The following is a 21,987-nucleotide window of genomic DNA, read 5'->3' as shown; positions in this document are numbered from 1 at the left end:
ATATCATGAAAATATCAGATTTTGCTATTAACAAGAACAAACTAATAGCTCAAGATATTGATAAGTTCTTGTTGATGACAAAACCTGATAATTTTATGATATTTCCGTGCATTTTTTTTTTGTTATTTTCACTTGTTATTTTTACTCTTATTTCAAACAAGTTAATATCATGTTTTGTTATTAATATCACGCTTTATTGTTATTGAGCAATTATCGTCTACCCGGGTCGTACTCCTCCCAATCCGCTTCACCATATTTCCATTGGCGATGCCCACAGGAGAGGAGCGTTGGTGGAAATCTGCACCGGGTAGTGATTACTACCGTACAGATCGGTGCCGGCTTTCCGCCGTGGCGGAATGTCCGTTGAAGAGGGTGGAGGATCCGTCGTTGAGAGTCACGAAGTCACCTTCCAGGAATGCTTCGCCTAGAACGGAGCCTCGAGAATCGGAGCTTCACACTCCCCACATGGGATGGTGGGCGTTTATATCCCCAGGGAGAAGCGTTTTCAATGAGGTTCCTTATTTAGCTTTTACGGCGGGGAAGGCGCCAAAGGGGATGTAGACGTTGCTAATAGTGATTGGTATACTACCGTGCAGCCGGACACCAACAGCCGGCAGGTCTTCTTCAATGTCAAGGACATCGAAGGTGATATCTTGTAATACCCTGATGGTGTAGCCTAACGTTGTTCCCAACTTTGCTGGTCCAACGGTATTTGTCCGATCCATCCAGGTTGATGCTGATCTTGGACGTACGGTAAGCCGGGGCCAGTGGAAGAAGGAGATCCTCTGGCTGACCTGGAGATCGATGCGTCGAGGGGTGACGACGAGGAAGAACTGGATCCACTAGGCGTTACATTATGCGTCCGAGAAAGGCCAGCTCTGCTTGTACCACCTAAACTGGGAGTGAAATGGCGAATGTGGGACTTATTGCCTGGGTTGAAGTCCCCGGGAAGCCCAGGACGCTGAAACAGTTGGGACTTATGGCCCGGGTGGAGGTGCCAGGGTTACACGGAACGCGCGGCCTTGATGGGAAGGAGATATTCGTTCTGTCCAGGAATTTCCTGCTTTGCGCTTGAATTTTACCACGCAGCTTGCGTCCCACGTCGTCATTCGGGGGATCAAATCGCGACCCGAGAACGCGAACGAGTTTTCACTTGTGTTGGAAATAAAATAATAATTTCCTTCAGTGTGCCAGTGAGCCCCGTTTACCCCATTGTACGAATGCATAGAAATTAGATTAGTATGATTGCAAAACAGCTTGAGAGCAGTGAAAATCTACTGTTCTGCAGTTCCTAGTTATTTTAGTAATGAATTCGTTAGGGCAGTCGTAACCCGGGAATAAGACTTAAATGTAAGTTTACTGAAATGAATTTAATTATAGTAGTTAATTATGTATAATAAATTATAGTCTTGAAGCTGCTCATACAGAAGCTGCTATTGAGAGGTCTTCATTTCTCCCGACACATTTACACCCTAACAAACTTCAAGAATTTAAATTACCCATATCAATGCAGCTATGGGACATTCTGGCTGTGATAGAAGTATCCGTAGAGAACGGATTATGCATCGGCTGCAGTTGCTCGAAGAGGAACACCAGCGGCGAATGGCAATGTACGACGAAGTAAGTCGACAATCACGGCTGGAATACCAGAGGAAACTTGAGGAGATTGAGCAGGCGGCGAAGTGTGCTGCTAGAAGAATCAAACTGCAGTATGAAGCTAGAAGGAATACGAGGAAAATTAGGTGCGATGGCAGGGAAGATGTCGGCGATAAAAATCCTGTGCAGCAGAATTCGCTCAGTGACAGAACCCAGTCAAATCATCAGCTATCCCCGGCTGATCATCAGTTTCCAACAACTATGTCTCAACCCTCGAATGTAGTCACCGGCGGGGATCAAGTGGTTCCTAGTCAAAAATCTGTACCCGAAGTGTGTTTAAAACCATTATCTCCGCTCGTAGTTAGTGTGGAAATGATGAACTCACACACATCGATGGATACTGCAACGATGTGCACGATTTCCCAACGTAATCAGACAGACCAGCTGTCGTACAATCGATGCGTCGAATATGTATCGTTCGCTGAAATAGACTCAAGCTCTGATGAAGAAAACAATGAACAGTTTCGTAGTATGAAACCCCTGAATGTATCTCCAGGGGCAATATTAAACACTTGCAAGGGAGGGCTAAATACCATCGAGCCGGCAGAGTTTGCAACGGAAAATATAAATAAAAATCACATCTGCCCGTTTCGAGAGAGGATAAACCGCAATACTGGAACTATTGAAAGTGCTGACAAAGTGATGTGGACATCCAATACGATGTTGGTTACTCAGTTGAAGTTTAACCACAACTATACAATATTTGTAAATACGGTATCGCACACTTCTATACGTCTCAGCTCTATATCAAATAGATTAATAGCGCGGAAGATGGTGCTTGAACGAAGTGTACTAATAATAGACGTTGATGGTAGAAATACCGATAACATTGGGTTTGATCCAGGAGGAATTCATGAGACGATCGAGTACTCGATCTAGAGGACTCTTCATGCGGAAAACAATAGTGTGCATAGCTGAATATGTTAAACTGCCAACATGTCGTAAAATCAACACCGTCGAAAATCGGATATATCGGAGTAGACTGCACACACTTCCAAGATGTTCATCTGCTACTACACAACTACGCGAAAGGAAATTGAAAATTGAAGATGTTTTTAAATTGCTACTGAAAATTTGATTAAGTACAGATATGCAGCTGTACCTTTGGTTTAGCATTAGTTATATTTGAATATTGCCACATGCGCGGATTGGGTACTAGTTAGTAAACAAATTAATTTAAATTTCGACAGTTCAGTAGTATTACGGAGTTAGGTGCACACATTAGTGTAAAAGAGGAAGCTGCATGATCACGATCACGACGCACAGTGGGCGCAGCAAGCCAAAAACGTGCGTTTTTTTTATTTGCGTGCAAACGGTTGATTTTACATAGGTGGTGTCTTCGGAAGAAAATTTTACCAAAAATTAAGCTATCTTTTAGAAGATTAGGGTGACCCAAAAATTCGTCTGTTAGGGTGATAAAAAAAATTTTTTTTTCCTTTTCGTTCAAAAAAATTGAGCCGCTACAAAAGTGATAGAGCTTGAAAATACAAACAACTTTGTAGAATATACCAACTCTCTATCTTTTAACGGTAGCGAGTTATGATGAAATTTCAAAAAATCGTATCTAAAACCAGTTTTTTTCAAGAAAACTTTTTTTCTTATTTTTTTTCGACAAGGACATGTTCTACAAAGTGAACAAGTACATCAAATCACACGTTTTCCTAAAAAATGTGGATATTTCGGAGGTATATTAGAGAAGTTATTCGACTTTTTCACATTATATAATGCAATTTTGCTATGTCCATATCTTTAATTGAGGCAAATAGTGGCAGATCAAACACCAAACATATGAAAGTATAGACATCCAACTACCAAATGCACTCTGTTTTATTAGGAGGAATTCGGAGGAAATAATGATTTGACAAACATTAAGGTGACTCAAATTAGCATAAAAATATTTTTTTAAATATATTCATGGACCACCCTATTCTTTTATTTCGCTTGAAACACTGATGGTATGCACATATTTGCACCCGAATTGATAAACGTTTTGTCGTCACAAAAAATATTAGAAAGTTTTTGGAAAAATGAGTGGGGACATATGTAGATCTGAACTGTTTTTCATGCATTTTCTCATTCGTCACCGCAATGTGCTTAATATCGTTCAAACGATAAGAATATAGATGGAAATGTGAGCAAAGCATCAGGACTTTGAGAAAAATAAAAGCAAGAGGATGGATATGCCAAATGCATTCTGTTATAATATAAGCAACTTGGAGGAGCTATTGGTTTGATTGTATAAAAATGACTCAAGCTTATATAAACATGCTAAAACACTATTGTTGGGAATAATCACGTTTAAATACTTTTTGAGAGCAGACTTCATTTCGATCAGCTTCAAAGCTGTAACATAATTTGTTGATTATACATTTACATTATAAATTCATAGTTTTAATCTTACATTCTAGTAGAAATGAACACTCCCGTGAAGTCACTTGAAGGGTTGAACAAAAAGAAAGGTATCAACATAATAAAAAGAACATCATTCAGAATCAGTGTAAGCAGATCCTCTTTGCGCAACATCGAGAGCATCGAGCGAAATAATTAAAATGATTAAACGGTAGGGTGTTCCACGAATATATTAAAAAAAAAATGTTTATATTAATTTGAGTCACCTTAATGTTTGTCAAATCAATATTTCCTCCGAATTCCTCCTAATAAAATAGATTGCATTTGGTAGTTGGATGTCTATACTTTCATATGGTTGGTGTTTGATCTGCAACTATTTGCCTCAATTAAATATATGGACATAGTAAAATTGTATTATATAATATGAAAAAGTCGGATAACTTCTCTAATATACCTCCGAAATATCCACATTTTTTAGGAAAACGTGATTTGATGTACCGTGCACGCACCCAACTTTGCGCAGCTCCTAACTTTGCGCATTTTGCGGATATTTTTGTAATAGAATGCGTTAGAATAGCATTTCGAAATATAATTATTACTTGTCAGCACAATATACATGTTATCATAACAGTGCATGCATTTTTTCGCTGTTAAATGACATATTTTTCATTTTAATAGTCGAAACTTGTGCTGAAAACAGTGAAAATGACCAAAATGGCGTGTTCTTAGCACAAATGACAAGTTACGGTTTACCCGAAAAACTGTTTTTTTTTGTAAATTTTTACATTCGCTGACTACTGATTACGCATGGACCCAATAATTATAATATTGTAGAAGCCATCTCATGAGAATTTGGTTAGTTATTTACATTTCTCTTGAAAATAGATGATGCGCAATGTTAGGAACAAATTTTCAATACAGTGTACCTAATTTTGCGCACAACTCGTATTTCTTCGATAATTTCAACATTTATGATATACCTCGTCGGAATAGGGTTTACGCAAAAAAGTACTGTTGTTAGCTATGGCCAATGTACATAAATGAGGCTGTACATACACCAACAGACGTGAAAACATACTAAGTATGACGAATCATAAGAAAATAATGCCGGGCATCCTCATATTCTCAAATATGCTTAAATATGCCTAGAAATAGAATGAACATAAATTGTAATAGTAGTATTAGCCGAAAAAATAAAATTTGGATGAAAAATTGTATGATAGACGCTTGCTTCGTGTTGGAAATTTTCCAAGTTATGTGCGCAAAGTTAGGCATATAATAAGGGGTCTGCTTTGAAGTTCAATTTATTATTTATTTTAGATTTTTGAACCAAATTTAGTTCTCAAACAATAATATAATAATAATACTACAGCATGGAAACTATTTCAGGCAGATAGCTACTTTCTGTAAGTTGTACGAGTTGATTCAATTTTGTATTTCCTTAACTGCGCAAAGTATGGTGCGTGCACGGTACTTATTCACTTTGTAGAACATTTCCATGTCGAAACACAATAAGAAAAAAAGATTTCTTGAAAAAAACTGGTTTTAGATACGATTTTTTGAAGTTTCATCACAACTCGCTACCGTTAAAAGATAGAGAGTTGGTATATTCTACGAAGTTGTTTGTATTTTCAAGCTCTATTACTTTTGTAGCGGCTCAAATTTTTTGAACGAAAATGAAAAAAAAATAATTTTGGATCACCCTAACAGGCGAATTCTTAGGTCACCCTAATCTTTCAAAAGATAGCTCAATTTTTGGTAAAATTTTCTTCCGAAGACACCACCTATGTAAAATCAACCGTTTGCACGCAAATAATAAAACGCACGTTTTTGGCTTACTGCGCCCACTGTGCGACGGTGTAAGTCGAAATAATAATATTTTTCGCATAATCTCAAACGTGGTTCCCTATTAGCAATACTTTAATCATGGGCCTTAGGGATAACAATGCGATTATGGTATCAACTCTTTCTCCAGTAAAACAGAGCTGACAGAGTTGACTGTTGATGAAAGAGACAGATTCAAAATAGTACATCATGAAGATTAGTCGAATACAAGTAGACTCAGAGATATTGTGAGCAAAAAAAATGAAATGAAATAAATTAATCAGGAATGCAATGGAGGAAATCAGGACTACACGGGTGGGAGTATGTTGGAAATAAAATAATAATTTTCTTCAGTGTGCCAGTGAGCCCCGTTTACCCCATTGTACGAATGCATAGAAATTAGATTAGTATGATTGCAAAACAGCTTGAGAGCAGTGAAAATCTACTGTTCTGCAGTTCCTAGTTATTTTAGTAATGAATTCGTTAGGGCAGTCGTAACCCGGGAATAAGACTTAAATGTAAGTTTACTGAAATGAATTTAATTATAGTAGTTAATTATGTATAATAAATTATAGTCTTGAAGCTGCTCATACAGAAGCTGCTATTGAGAGGTCTTCATTTCTCCCGACACATTTACACCCTAACAACTTGCTTCCCGCGAGATCCACCGGAGAAACAGCGGCTTGGAACTTTGCGCTTGACAAGTTTGCAGGGGGAAAATGCGTTCCTCTTCAGTCTATCCAATGATGCTGGAGGTTGCTCCCCAGTTCCGATGTGGGAATGCCGTCCGCACAGGGGGGCCCCGACTACCAAAGGATCTGGACAGGCTCTTCTTATATCGATTTCAAGGACGGATACGCAGTCTTGGATTATTGAAACAAGATGTATATTTATCCGACGTTTCGACACGGGAATGGTGTCTTCATCAGGGGAAACATACGGGGTTTGTTCCTAGTCTATTGTTTAGTCTAGGAACAAACCCCTTATTTTTCCCCTGATGAAGACACCATCCCCGTGTCGAAACGTCGGATAAATATACATCTTGTTTCAATAATTCAAGACTGCGTAGCCGTCCTTAAAATCGAAATTAAAATATACAGTCGATTACTCAACAGCTCTTCTTATATTTTTCGTCCACTGGATGCCGAGGTCGGTTCGGTCGTTCCGGTTGGATCTTGGCGTCCAGGACTACACACTGAGTTTCTTCGTCCTCGGCCTTTCCAAGCGCCGGGGTCGATCCAAAGGTTCTGGTTGGGGTGTGGCTTCCGGTCCAATGATGCCTCGGCTACCTGGGTCGGACATCGGCTCGTTGGCGTTGGTGGTGTTTGGACTTTGTGGCACGTTGGAGGCCCAGTTACTTGGCGGTTAAACCGCTGTTCTTAGCCGCTGGGTTTTCGGGATGCTCTTTGGTTCCGCAGTGAGATCTGGCGATGTGCTAGCGATATTCCACTTTCCGGCAATCCTGAAGCCAGAACTTTGAGTGGATAACTGCACTTTTGCTACACTGGTGAGTGTCGAATTGGCCGGTTTCTCAATGGGAATGAGTGTGTCGTCCATCGAGTCTTGTTCATCAGCTCCGGTTCATTTTCATTCATTTATTTAGTTAACATCTAAACAGATAACACTGAATCAACAATTTGACGCCACAATACACGGTTCGAGGCCGCATCTCTCCATCCTCGGATACGCCCCACGCTCGCCAAGTCGTTCTGCACCTGGTCTGCCCATCTCGCTCGCTGCGCTCCACGCCGTCTCGTACCTGCCGGATCGGAAGCGAACACCATCTTTGCAGGGTTGCTGTCCAGCATTCTTGCAACATGTCCTGCCCATCGTACCCTTCCGGCTTTAGCTACCTTCTGGATACTGGGTTCGCCGTAGAGTTGGGCGAGCTCATGGTTCATTCTTCGCCGCCACACACCGTCTTCTTGCACACCGCCAAAGATGGTCCTAAGCACCCGTCTCTCGAATACTCCGAGTGCTTGCAAGTCCTCCTCGAGCATTGTCCATGTTTCATGTCCGTAGAGGACTACCGGTCTTATTAACGTCTTGTACATGACACATTTGGTGCGGTGGCGAATCTTTTTCGACCGCCGTTTCTTCTGGAGCCCGTAGTAGGCCCGACTTCCACAGATGATGCGCCTTCGTATTTCACGACTAACGTTGTTGTCAGCCGTTAGCAAGGATCCGAGGTAGACGAATTCCTCGACCACCTCGAAGGTATCCCCGTCTATCGTAACACTGCTTCCCAGGCGGGCCCTGTCGCGCTCGGTTCCGCCCACAAGCATGTACTTTGTCTTTGACGCATTCACCACCAGTCCAACTTTTGTTGCTTCACGTTTCAGGCGGGTGTACAGTTCTGCCACCTTTGCAAATGTTCGGCCGACAATGTCCATGTCATCCGCGAAGCAAATAAATTGACTGGATCTGTTGAAAATCGTACCCCGGCTGTTACACCCGGCTCTCCGCATGACACCTTCTAGCGCAATGTTGAACAACAGGCACGAAAGCCCGTCACCTTGTCTTAGTTCCCGGCGCGATTCGAACGAACTGGAGTGTTCGCCCGAAATCTTCACACAGTTTTGCACACCATCCACCGTTGCTTTGATCAGTCTGGTAAGCTTCCCAGGGAAGCTGTTCTCGTCCATAATTTTCCATAGCTCTACGCGGTCTATACTGTCGTATGCCGCCTTGAAATCTACGAACAGATGGTGCGTAGAGATCTGGTATTCACGGCATTTTTGAAGGATTTGCCGTACAGTAAAGATCTGGTCCGTTGTCGAGCGGCTGTCAACGAAGCCGGCTTGATAACTACCCACGAACTCGTTCACTAATGGTGACAGACGACGGAAGATGATCTGGGATATCACTTTGTAGGCGACATTAAGGATGGTGATCGCTCGAAAGCTCTCACACTCCAGTTTGTCGCCTTTCTTGTAGATGGGGCATATAACCCCTTCCTTCCACTCCTCCGGTAGCAGTTCGGTTTCCCAGATTCTGACTATCAGTTTGTGCAGGCAAGTGGCCAGCTTTTCCGGGCCCATCTTGATGAGCTCAGCTCCGATACCATCCTTACCAGCTGCTTTATTGGTCTTTAGCAGTTGAATGGCATCCTTAACTTCCCTCAAGGTGGGGGCTGGTTGGCTTCCATCGTCCGCTGAACTGACGTGTCATCTCCTCCGCTGCCTTGACTTTCACTGCCTGTACTCTCAGCGCCATTCAGATATTCCTCGTAGTGCTGCTTCCACCTTTCGATCACCACACGTTCGTCCGTCAAGATGCTCCCATCCTTATCCCGGCACATTTCGGCTCGCGGCACGAAGCCTTTGCGGGATGCGTTGAGCTTCTGATAGAACTTGCGTGTATCTTGAGAACGGCACAGCTGTTCCATCTCCTCGCACTCCGCTTCTTCCAGGCGGCGTTTCTTCTCCTGAAAAAGGCGGGTCTGTTGTCTCCGCTTCCGTCTATAACGTTCCACGTTCTGCCGGGTACCTTGCTGCAGCGCGACCGCCCGCGCTGCGTCCTTCTCCTCCAGAATCTGTCTGCACTCTTCGTCGAACCAATCGTTCCGTCGACTTCGACCCATATACCCGACGTTGTTCTCCGCTGCGTCGTTAATGGCTGCTTTGACTGTACTCCAGCAGTCCTCAAGAGGGGCCCCATCGAGCTCACCCTCTTCCGGCAACGCTGCCTCGAGATGCTGCGCGTATGCAGTGGCGACATCAGGTTGCTTCAGTCGCTCTAGGTCGTACCGCGGCGGTCGTCGGTACCGAACATTGTTGATGACGGACACTGGCGTGCACTGGGGGGGGGGCAAGGGGGGGCACTTGCCCCCCCCTTCTATAAAAAAATAATTTAAAAAAATTACCCGTAGAGTGTATTGGGAATAATAAAATAGTTTAAGATATGTATAAAAAAAATAATTTAAAAAAAGGCTACGCAGCCTTGGACGAGTTACGAAAAATGTATATTGTGCCACGTTCCGACACAGGGATTGTGTCTTCATCAGAGGAAATTACATGTTGGATATTAAGTCGTGTGATAGAAATGAGTGTCAAAGTTTACCAACGTGCGAACGTAGCAACAAGGTGCATGAAATGGTAAGATGAAACATGCTGCACCAAGATGGTGCATGGGATGGCAAAGTGGTGCACGGTTTGACCAGATGGTGCATGGTTTTGCACGGTGGCGCATGCTGCACCAAGATGGTGGATGGGATGGCAAAGTGGTGCACGGTTTGACCAGATGGTGCAGGGTTCTGCACGGTGGCGCATGCTGCACCAAGATGGTGGATGGGATGGCAAAGTGGTGCACGGTTTGACCAGATGGTGCATGGTTCTGCACGGTGGCGCATGCTGCACCAAGATGGTGGATGGGATGGCAAAGTGGTGCACGGTTTGACCAGATGGTGCATGGTTCTGCACGGTGGCGCATGCTGCACCAAAATGGTTGATGGGATGGCAAAGTGGTGCACGGTTTGACCAGATGGTGCAAGATGGTGGATGGGATGGCAAAGTGGTGCACGATTTGACCAGATGGTGCATGGTTCTGCACGGTGGCGCATGCTGCACCGAGATGGTGGATGGGGTGGCAAAGTGGTGCACGGTTTGATCAGATGGTGCATGGTTCTGCACGGTGCCGCATGCTGCACCAAGATGGTGGATGGGATGGCAAAGTGGTGCACGGTTTGACCAGATGGTGCAAGATGGTGGATGGGATGGCAAAGTGGTGCACGGTTTGACCAGATGGTGCATGGTTCTGCACGGTGGCGCATGCTGCACCAAAATGGTGGATGGGATGGCAAAGTGGTGCACGGTTTGACCAGATGGTGCAGGGTTCTGCACGGTGGCGCATGCTGCACCAAAATGGTGGATGGGATGGCAAAGTGGTGCACGGTTTGACCAGATGGTGCAGGGTTCTGCACGGTGGCGCATGCTGCACCAAGATGGTGGATGGGATGGCAAAGTGGTGCACGGTTTGACCAGATGGTGCAAGATGGTGGATGGGATGGCAAAGTGGTGCACGGTTTGACCAGATGGTGCATGGTTCTGCACGGTGGCGCATGCTGCACCGAGATGGTGGATGGGGTGGCAAAGTGGTGCACGGTTTGACCAGATGGAGCAGGGTTCTGCACGGTGGTGTATGCAGCACCGAGATGGTGGATGGGATGGCAAAGTGGTGCACGGTTTGACCAGATGGTGCATGGTTCTGCACGGTGGCGTATGCAGCACCGAGATGGTGGATGGGATGGCAAAGTGGTGCACGGTTTGACCAGATGGTGCATGGTTCTGCACGGTGGCGTATGCAGCACCGAGATGGTGGATGGGATGGCAAAGTGGTGCACGGTTTGCCTAGATGGTGCATGGTTCTGCGGGGTGGCGCATGCTGCACCAAAATGGTGAATGGGATGGCAAAGTGGTGCACGGTTTGACTAGATGGTGCATGGTTCTGCACGGTGGCGTATGCAGCACCGAGATGGTGGATGGGATGGCAAAGTGGTGCACGGTTTGGCCAGATGGTGCATGGTTCTGCACGGTGGTGTATGCAGCACCGAGATGGTGGATGGGATGGCAAAGTGGTGCACGGTTTGACCAGATGGTGCATGGTTCTGCACGGTGGTGTATGCAGCACCGAGATGGTGGATGGGATGGCAAAGTGGTGCACGGTTTGACCAGATGGTGCATGGTTCTGCAGGGTGGCGCATTCTGCACCGAGATGGTGGATAGGATGGCAAAGTAGTGCACGGTTTGACCAGATGGTGCATGGTTCTGCGGGGTGGCGCATGCTGCACCAAGATGATGGATGGGATGGCAAAGTGGTGCACGGTTTGACCAGATGGTGCATGGTTCTGCACGGTGGCGTATGCAGCACCGAGATGGTGGATGGGATGGCAAAGTGGTGCACGGTTTGACCAGATGGTGCATGGTTCTGCACGGTGGCGTATGCAGCACCGAGATGGTGGATGGGATGGCAAAGTGGTGCACGGTTTGCCCAGATGGTGCATGGTTCTGCGGGGTGGCGCATGCTGCACCAAGATGATGGATGGGATGGCAAAGTGGTGCACGGTTTGACCAGATGGTGCATGGTTCTGCAGGGTGGCGCATTCTGCACCGAGATGGTGGATAGGATGGCAAAGTAGTGCACGGTTTGACCAGATGGTGCATGGTTCTGCGGGGTGGCGCATGCTGCACCAAAATGGTGAATGGGATGGCAAAGTGGTGCACGGTTTGACCAGATGGTGCATGGTTCTGCACGGTGGCGTATGCAGCACCGAGATGGTGGATGGGACGGCAAAGTGGTGCACGGTTTGGCCAGATGGTGCATGGTTCTGCACGGTGGTGTATGCAGCACCGAGATGGTGGATGGGATGGCAAAGTGGTGCACGGTTTGACCAGATGGTGCATGGTTCTGCAGGGTGGCGTATTCTGCACCGAGATGGTGGACAGGATGGCAAAGTAGTGCACGGTTTGACCAGATGGTGCATGGTTCTGCGGGGTGGCGCATGCTGCACCAAAATGGTGGATGGGATGGCAAAGTGGTGCACGGTTTGACCAGATGGTGCATGGTTCTGCACGGTGGCGTATGCAGCACCGAGATGGTGGATGGGATGGCAAAGTGGTGCACGGTTTGACCAGATGGTGCATGGTTCTGCACGGTGGCGTATGCAGCACCGAGATGGTGGATGGGATGGCAAAGTGGTGCACGGTTTGACCAGATGGTGCATGGTTCTGCGGGGTGGCGCATGCTGCACCAAAATGGTGGATGGGATGGCAAAGTGGTGCACGGTTTGACCAGATGGTGCATGGTTCTGCACGGTGGCGTATGCAGCACCGAGATGGTGGATGGGATGGCAAAGTGGTGCACGGTTTGACCAGATGGTGCATGGTTCTGCACGGTAGCGTATGCAGCACCGAGATGGTGGATGGGATGGCAAAGTGGTGCACGGTTTGACCAGATGGTGCATGGTTCTGCACGGTGGCGTATGCAGCACCGAGATGGTGGATGGGATGGCAAAGTGGTGCACGGTTTTCCTGGGTGGTGCAAGAAATAGTCAAATCGCATCAAGATGGTTCATGGGTGAGAAAGTGGCACTTGGCTTCCCTAGCAGCACACATGTTCCACATGGATTACTGCAACTCATATGTGACCCGATCTAGTCACAATCAAGTTGCTGCAACCATTTTTGCCTTACTTGTGCTGCTCGGGTTGACTTTATTGTTTTCAACTGAAATTCGTTCATTCCCAAAATACAATAGATGTGCCGGTGCAGGGCCATACCGATATGAGTGGGTTTGTGTATGGAAAGACCGAAAAGAAAACCGAAAGACTCGGTTAGTTTGCGTGACGGAGGGGAATCCGCTCGCGTGAATTTCAATGTTTTCAGCAGGAATTTGTTAGTTCCAAAAATGCATTTGTTGTTCCGCTGCAGGAATCAGACAATCCGGATGTTTAGGATTATGGGAAGCACGGGGAGGGTCACCCGCACATTCTCCGGGTGCAATCCGGATGTTTGCGATTATAAAAATAGCGGGAAACGCCGTCCGGAACACCGAGCGGAACATTTTGTTTACAAATCGCGGGGGTTTTTTTCTCATTTTCAACAGAAATTTGTTGATTTCCAGGAGGCGTTCGGTGTTCCGGTGCTGGGGCAGATCGATCTGGACGGATTTATGTTTGGGAAGACCGAAAAAGCAATCCAAAAGACTCGGTTAGTTTGCGTGACGGAGGAATCCGCTCGCGTTAATTTTAATGTTTTCAGCAGGAATTTGTTAGTTCCAAAAATGCATTTGTTGTTCCGCTGCAGGAACCAGACAATCCGGATGTTTAGGATTATGGGAAGCACGGGAAGGGTCACCCGCACATTCTCCGGGTGCAATCCGGATGTTTGCGATTATAAAAATAGCGGGAAACGCCGTCCGGAACACCGAGCGGAACATTTTGTTTACAAATCGCGGGGGGATTTTTTTTCTCATTTTCAACAGAAATTTGAAACTACCAGAGAAATTTCTGAAGCAACTGTCACAGGAATTTCTGTAGTAACTTTCAGGGAAATCCTGGAGGAATTCCTTGAGGAACTGTCCGGAGAAGTTCCTGGTGCTATTTCCGAATGAATTCATGAATGTACTTCCGAAACAATTCCTGGAGAAACTTTCAGAGGACTTTATGAAGAAGCTTCCGGAGGAACTCCTGGAGTAACTTCCGTAGAAATTCTTCAAAAGAATTTCTGGGGAAACTTCTGGAAGAATTCCGGGAGGAAGTTCCAACGGAATTCCTGGAAAAACTTCCTTGGAATTCCTGGAGGAACTTCCTGAGGACTTTTTGGGGGAATTTCCCGAGGAATCCTTGGAGGAAGTTTCCAGAGAAATTCTATGAAGAATTACTGTTGAAACTACCAGATAAATCTCTGAAGCAACTAGCACAGGAATCCCTGCAGAAACTTCTGGGGAAATCCTGGAAGAATTCCTTGAGGAAGTTCCAGAGGAATTCTTCTTATTCTTATTGGCATTACATCGCACACTGGGACATTGCCGCCTCGCAGCTTAATGTTCATTAAGCCCTTCCACAGTAATCAACTGTGAGGTTTCTATGCCAAGTTACCATTTTTGCATTCGTATATCATGAGACTAACACGATGATACTTTTATGCCCAGGGAAGTCGAGACAATTTCCAAACCGAAAATTTCCTAGACCGGACCGGGAATCGAACCCAGCCACTCTCAGTATGCTCTTGCTTTGTAGCCCCGCATCTTACCGCACAGTTTAGGAATTTCTGATGTAATTTACAGAAATTTCTTCTATGAACTGCCGGAGTATTTCCAGAAGGTACTTACGAAAGAACTCCTGGAGGAACTTTAGGGGAATTACTGGATGAAGTTTTGTAGGAATTTCTGGATGAACTTACGGAGGACGTCTGGAAAAAAATTTGGAGGCATTCCATTAAAATTCTGCCAGAAGGACTTCGAAGTGTTCGAGAAGGAAGTTTCTGAGGACTTCCCGGATGTTCTTTCTGTAGAATTACTGGATGAACTTTCGGAGAAATTACTAGAGGAACTTCTGGAGGAATTCTTGTAGAAATATTTGGAGGATGTTTTTAAGAAACTTTTCAATGTAATTTTGGAGATATTGCTAGAGGAACTGGTAAGATTTCTGACTGTAGGAACTTCGGAGAAATGCCCAAAGATTCTTCTGGAGGAATTCTTGGAGGTACTTCCAGGGGAGTTTCTGGAAGAACTTTTGAAGGAATTCGTGGAGAAACTTCTGGAGGAATTTCTGAAGGAGCTCATGGAGGAACTCTTGAAGAAACACCCGGGGAATTCCTGGAGTAACATCCGCAGAATATCCTCGAGGGAGTCCGGGAAGACCTTCCGGAGGAATTTCTGGATAAACTTTCAGAGGAATTCTTGGAGGAACTTCTGCTGGAATCAATGGAAATACTTCCGGTAAAATTTCTTTCGGAAGTTGTTATGGAATTCCAGAAGGAAGCTCTGGAGCTAAAAAAACAAGGGATTTATTTCCTGGAAAATATAATGATTTTCATTTTTTCTTAGAAGTCTCTTAAAAATTTTCAAACTTTTTAGCGATATCCAAAAAATGTCTGATATTTATACAAAAACGCCCAATATCTACAGGGAATTTCCACCCATTTTGTTAGTGAATTTTCAAAAATATTAAGGAATTGTTAAAATTATACTAAAAAAACAGAGATAATTTAAAAAATGCCAATGCAAAGAAATTCTCATGAATGTGTATATTTCGTGATATTCTGAAATCCTAATAAAATCTCACATATTTCCAGTAAATCCCTGAATTATTTACGATTTTTAATTTATCTTCAACGTCCAAAAACTCATTTATTTAGATCCTAAGGATATCCTGAATACTGCAGAAGGCTTCAGGAATTTATCATAATCAATTTTAAGTTAATGTTCCGGGGCTATATACCAAATTAGTTACCTTTTTCTTGAAGACACTGAACGTTGTATTGCTACCAGTAAGCATTTCGCCCTTTAAAGGAAGCATCACACTAGATAACGGACCAACGCTACCAGCATATAACGTCTTTGGCTCTGCCGAACAATGTTTCCTTACAAAATGTATAGCGACTGAGGTGGTAATCGCACTTATCGCACGAATGGTAATGCAGCACAATGCCTTTTGATTGCATGTAAACACTAATCACACGGCCATGAAGCCCGTCAACTATCTTCCTTACACGCTGAAACTCAAGTCACCCATGGGTCTTTTTCTTTGCTATCCCTTTCTCTCTGCTGTAAAACGCATAGTTTTTTTTTAAGTTCAGGCATAGCATAGCTCGTTTAACAAGTTGTGCCATCAAGTTATACCACTGAACATAAAAAATGGGTAAATTTCGCAGCAGCGAAAAAGAGATAGCATATAAAAAGTACTTAATCATGGGATGAGTGCTCAATCAATCGGTTTCTCGAAGCAAAGCGTATACTTAAATTTCGATCACTACTGCAGAAGAAAAAAAATACCACTAAAATTCACGGCACTACCAAAAATCTACAAAAATTTTTTGTCAAAAACCATCGACTCAACTGATGCACACATAACCATTATAACCACACATCCATTATGTAGGTAGATGTTTTTCTCAGTGTACACTTCGTAAACAAAAAGCCCAACCGAAACAAATGCGTTGCTTTCTTCCCGCCGCGGAAAGCAACGATTCAAAACAAAACAAACCCCACGCACTGCCGAATTAATCATCATTCGCTTTGTATGATTCTATTTATCGCGAAGAGTAACAACGCGAATTACCTACGCAACGCTAATGAATTCCGATTGTTCACTGTATGAACAAAAAACATTCAACTGCCGCTTCCCCACGAACTACACGGTACAAATAAATTTCGATTATTTAAAACACACTACCAGAGTGTATGTCATTAAGAGTGGCGACATGTGCCGCATTTGACAGGTCTCCTGCTCGTTTGGAACACGATTTTGTATGGGAATGACAGATGAATTTTGATCCAATTCTGACAAAGTCGCCACTCTTAATTACATACACTCTGCACTCTACAATTGTTAGTAAACGGAAATAATGGAGAGCCTATAAATGAGCTAAAATTGTATTTTGTATTTTGAAATTACCAGTAGATAGTACATAGTATAAGTATTATAATAAACATTGTAATTAAACATCTTATTAATACTCCTCCGACCGAGATAGGTTTTACTTTCACGAACGACCATTATTCGAAATATATATCAGCCGTTAGTGATCCGATTTGAACAATTTTGGGACTCACAAATCTTCCCGTCCATCAAGATTTTTTTGAGATGTCGAGACCTCCGATCGGACCAAAAATGACCTTTGATGTTCATGATAGTATTAGTAATATATTTCTCAATCCATAGATTTAGAAAGGTGTCGTCTTCTACAAACTTGTTCACGAGGTCAATACCATACTGTTGCAAATCATATTATTTCGGAACTCGTCCATTTGGCGACGATAGTGTATATGAAAAACTCGTTGAGTTAAATATTTCGGAATCCGTAATATTCAAAAAGTTGCCGTCATTTACAATTTTTTTAGCAGCTCAAAACCATTTTATTAACCATATATTATTTTGAAACCTATGCGCTTGGTGGTGTTAGTATATATGGCAATACTCGTTTGGTTCGAATCCGTAATATTTAGAAAGTTGTCGTCGTCATCAAATTTGTTGATGAAGAACATATTATTCGAGACGAGCCAGTCTCGGGATGAAAGTCTCGGTAATAAAGAATTAAAAAACATGTTATTTTTTAGTTCATTCGCTTGGTGGCGCAAGCTCCTCTGCAAGACCCTCCAGGAATTACTACGGAAGTTTCGCTAGCAATTTCTCCGGAAGTTCCTCTTGGAATTCTTTCGGACATTCCTCTGGGAATTCCTCCGCAAATTCTTCTAGTAGTTCGTCTGAAACTCGTCTCCAGAAACTCTTTCAAAAGTTCCTTCGGGAATGCCTATGGAAGTTACTCCGGTAATTCCACCGGAAGTTTATCTGGAATTTTCTCAAGAATACCTCCGGGAATTCCTCTGGAAGTTCAAAAAAAAATTCTTCAAAAATTCCTCAAGAAATTCTCTCGGTAGATCCTTAGGAAGTTCTTCCAATAAAACTTCTGGAAGTTGCTCCGAAAATTTCTTGAAGTTCTTCAGGGAATTTCTATAATAATTCATTTGAAAGCTTCCGGAATTTACTCCAGGCATTCCTCTAGAAGTTCCTCTGTGGATTGCTCCGGAAATTCCGCTCGGAATTCCAACGGAATTTCCTCTGGGAATGTCTCTAGAATTCTTCTGGAAGTTTTTTTTTTAGAAATTCCTGCGGAAGTTCCTCCAAGAATTCTTCGGGAAGTTCCTCTAGACAATCCTCCGGAAGATTCTACGAAAATCTCTACGGAAGTTGCTCAGAGAATTGAGAATTTTTAAGTTCTTCAGGGAATCCCTACCGAAGTCCCTCCTCTTGGCATTTTCCGGAAGTTCCTCTAAGAATTCCATTGATAGTCCCTCTGGGAATTCCTCCGACAGTTCCTCTAGGAATTCCCTTAAAATTTCATCTGGGAATTCTTCTGGAAGTTCGTCTTAGAACTTCTTGGACGTTATTCTGGCAATTCTTCTGGAAGTTATTCTAAAAATCCTTCAAGTAGCTCCTCCGGGACTTCCTTCGGAAGTTCCTCAAAGAATTCCTTCGGGAATTCATCCAGAAATTTCAGCATCATTCCTCCGTTCAATGCTCCTCTGGGAACTTCTTCGAAAGTTCCTCAACAAATGACTCCAGAAGTTCTTTAGCAAATTTCATCGGGTGCTCTTCAGGAAATTCCTCCAGAAATTTATCCGGAAGTTCCTCCGGTAATTCTTCCGGACATACTTTAGGAAATTCATTCAAAAATTCCTTTGGAAGTTCTTAAGCAAATGCCTACAGAAGATTATCCAGAAGTTCCTCTGGGAAGCTCTACGAAAGTTCACTTAGGAATACCTCCAAAGGTTCTTACGTGAATTCATCCGTAAAATTCCCCTATAATTTCTCCAGAAGCTCTTCAGGATATTCCCATGGAAGCTGTTCCGGACTCCTCTTGGAATTCTTTTGTTCTTCTTGTAATTCCTTTGAAAGTTCCTTTGGGAATTCCTTCAGAAATTCCACCCTGAAAATTCGTACAAAATTTCCTCTGGGAATTCCTCCGAAATTTCTAAGGAAATTACAACGAAAATCTCTCCGAAAGATCCTTCGATATATTCTATTGAAGTTCTTCAGGAAATTCATACGGAAGTTTCTCTTGGAATTCTTTCAAAGGTTCATCTAAGAATTCCCCCAGAAGTTCATCTGAGAATCTCCATGGAAATTCCTCTAAAATTTCCTTCGGCAGTTCTTCGAGAAATTCATCCGAAGTTCCTCGGAAAATTCCTGCGGATATTGCTCCGAAATTCTCTCCGGAAGTATTTCGCTTGAAGTTCTTCTTACCAATTTAATCCCATGATTTAAGGATGTCACTGAATATTTTGAGGCGAAGCAATTCTAAAAATAACTGTAGTACATGTTACCGTTAACTCGATAATTATAGATAAATCAACGAATACACGATAACCATCGTACAACGACACAACTGCTTCCGGTGCATCGCTCGCGCAGTTCCGCCAATCTCCACGAAGGATGTCAATCCCCAACGAAGGATACACGATTTCGCATGTTGTTCCATCTCTTCTCGACTCAGGACACCAGCTCAACCGACTGACTGGTCCAGGTAAAACTTTAAACAGTATATGTCCGCCCGAAGCAGACGAAGATACTGCACCCGCCCTCAATCGAGTGACCGCCTTCCAGAATGATCCCGCGTACAACGACACAACTGCTTCCGTTGCATCGCTTGCTCAGTTCCGCCAATCTCCGCTTCCCGACGAACGCTTGTATGACACAACTGTCTCCGGTGCATCGCTTGCTCAGTTTCGCCAATCTCCACGAAGGATGTCAATCCCCGACGAAGGATACACGATTTCGCATGCTGTTCCATCTCTTCTCGACTCAGGACACCAGCTCAACCGACTGACTGGTCCAGGTAAAACTTTAAACAGTATATGTCCGCCCGAAGCAGACGAAGACACTGCACCCGCCCTCAATCGAGTGACCATATTCCAGAATGATCCCGCGTACAATGACTCAACTGCTTCTGGTCCATCGCCCGCTCAGTTCCGTCAAATTCCGGTTCCCGACGAAGGATACACGACTTCGCCTGTTGTTCCATCTCTTCTCGACTCAGGACACCAGCTCAACCGACTGACTGGTCCAGGTAAAGCCTTTAACAGTATATGTCCGCCCGAAGCAGGCGTAGATACTACTCCCGCCCTCAATCGAGTGACCGCATTCCAGAACGATCCTGCAAACCTCGACGCAGTTCCTACTACAACTGACGCACCCCAACATCCCAGTACTATGCACTCTCACATCAGTAACGTCAACGGGAGTTTGAGCATCTATTATCAGAATGTTCGCGGACTTCGCACCAAAATAGATGACTTCTTTTTGGCGGCAAATGAAGGAGATTACGACGTCGTTGTGTTAACCGAAACTTGGCTTGACGACGCCATACACTCAGCACAGCTTTTTGGGTGCCACTACTCGGTGTTCAGAACTGATCGCAATCCTATGAATAGCCGTAAAACCCGTGGTGGTGGTGTACTCATCGCAGTCTTGTCAAAATTCAATTGTGTTCGTGAATCTGCTGCCGTCAGTGACACTCTTGAACAGTTATGGGTTCGAGTCATTATGCCTGGATACACTATCAGTATTGGGGTTGTGTACTTGCCACCTGATCGTATGAGCAATCTTGACGATATTCAAAGCCATCTAGAATCTATCGAAACAGTTACTTCTACTCTTGGAGCTAACGACAAGGCCCTGCTGCTCGGTGACTACAATCAATCTGGGATTCGGTGGTTTTCAGCTGATAGTTCTTACCCGTCGGTCGATTTGGAACGCTCTCGCCTCTCAGGCGCCAGCTGCGCATTGTTGGACGGATTCAACTTTCATGGACTTACACAGATTAACTCTATCGTTAACTCAAATGGTCGAACACTTGATCTCGTACTGGCAAACGATTCAGTGCTTCCGAATTGCGCACTACACCATGCTCTTGAACCGTTAATACCTGTTGATATCAACCATCCACCGCTTACATTGGAGTTATCGTATGTGCCGCCAATTACCTTCGATTCGGGACACGATTCGAGCAGTTATGACTTCCGAAAAGCGGATTATTCCGCGCTAAATGAACTGCTACTTGCAGTTGATTGGGGTTGCATGAACTCATTTAATAACGTCGACGATGCCGTGGATTTTTTCACCGATAGTATTGCTCGTGCATTTGCCATTCATGTTCCGATCGTAGGACCTGCACGAAAGCCTGCGTGGTCCAACCACAGATTACGAATACTGAAACGTCGTCGTTCCTCTGCACTTCGTAGATACTGCAATCATCGTTCCATATATAACAAGCAACAGTTCAACAGTGCCAGCAGTGCGTACAGAAGCTATAATCAGTTTTTGTATTCCCGATACATCAGCCGTACCCAACGAAATCTACGATTAAATCCCAAGCAATTCTGGGCATTTGTGAGGTCCAAACGGAATGAAGATGGTCTTCCTAGGTCAATGCAACTGAATGGTGTCCCTGCTGAGACTCCTGCGGGCAAATGCGAACTCTTTGCTACACAGTTCAAGACATCTTTTAACGATTTCATATCTCCGCCCTATCATGCCATTGAGGCTACTCGTGACACCCCTCGTGATGTTTTGGACCTAGACATCTTTTCCATCAGTGATGAAGATGTGTGCCGAGCTATCCGGAAACTGAAATTTTCGTTCTGTGCTGGACCAGATGGGATACCCGCTGCTTTACTGCGCCGGTGTTCGAGTGCTTTTATCAAACCTTTAACAAGAATCTTCAATCTCTCTCTTCGCACCAGAACGTTCCCCATGCGCTGGAAATCATCATTTCTTTTCCCAATTCATAAGAAAGGAAACAAATGCGATGTGAACAACTATCGTGGAATAACTACTCTCTGCTTGTTCGAAAGTTTTTGAAATCATAGTAAACGACACGCTCTTCGCCTGCTGTAGGCAGTACATCTTTACGGATCAGCATGGATTTTCCCAAAGAGA

At 44.1% G+C, this 21,987-nt stretch overlaps 2 protein-coding genes across 13 annotated transcripts in view; one reads left to right on the top strand and one right to left on the bottom strand.

Annotated features, from left to right (window-relative positions):
- Nucleotides 1-21,987, bottom strand: part of LOC134227373 (afadin) — a 351,841-nt gene that overhangs the window by 290,994 nt on the left and 38,860 nt on the right. The gene's annotated exons all lie outside the window — the stretch shown is intronic.
- LOC134212905 (uncharacterized) lies at nt 1,166-2,911 on the top strand. Its single transcript, XM_062691274.1, has 2 exons — nt 1,166-1,350; nt 1,408-2,911. The coding sequence occupies exon 2, from the start codon at nt 1,516-1,518 to the stop codon at nt 2,533-2,535; it is 1,020 nt and encodes a 339-aa protein (XP_062547258.1). The 5' UTR covers nt 1,166-1,350; nt 1,408-1,515; the 3' UTR covers nt 2,536-2,911.

Source organism: Armigeres subalbatus, chromosome 1 (genome assembly GCF_024139115.2).
Source record: "Armigeres subalbatus isolate Guangzhou_Male chromosome 1, GZ_Asu_2, whole genome shotgun sequence".
Lineage (NCBI taxonomy): Eukaryota > Metazoa > Arthropoda > Insecta > Diptera > Culicidae > Armigeres > Armigeres subalbatus.
Note: the sequence above shows the minus strand (reverse complement) of the source record. Positions and strands in the feature narration are given on the sequence as shown.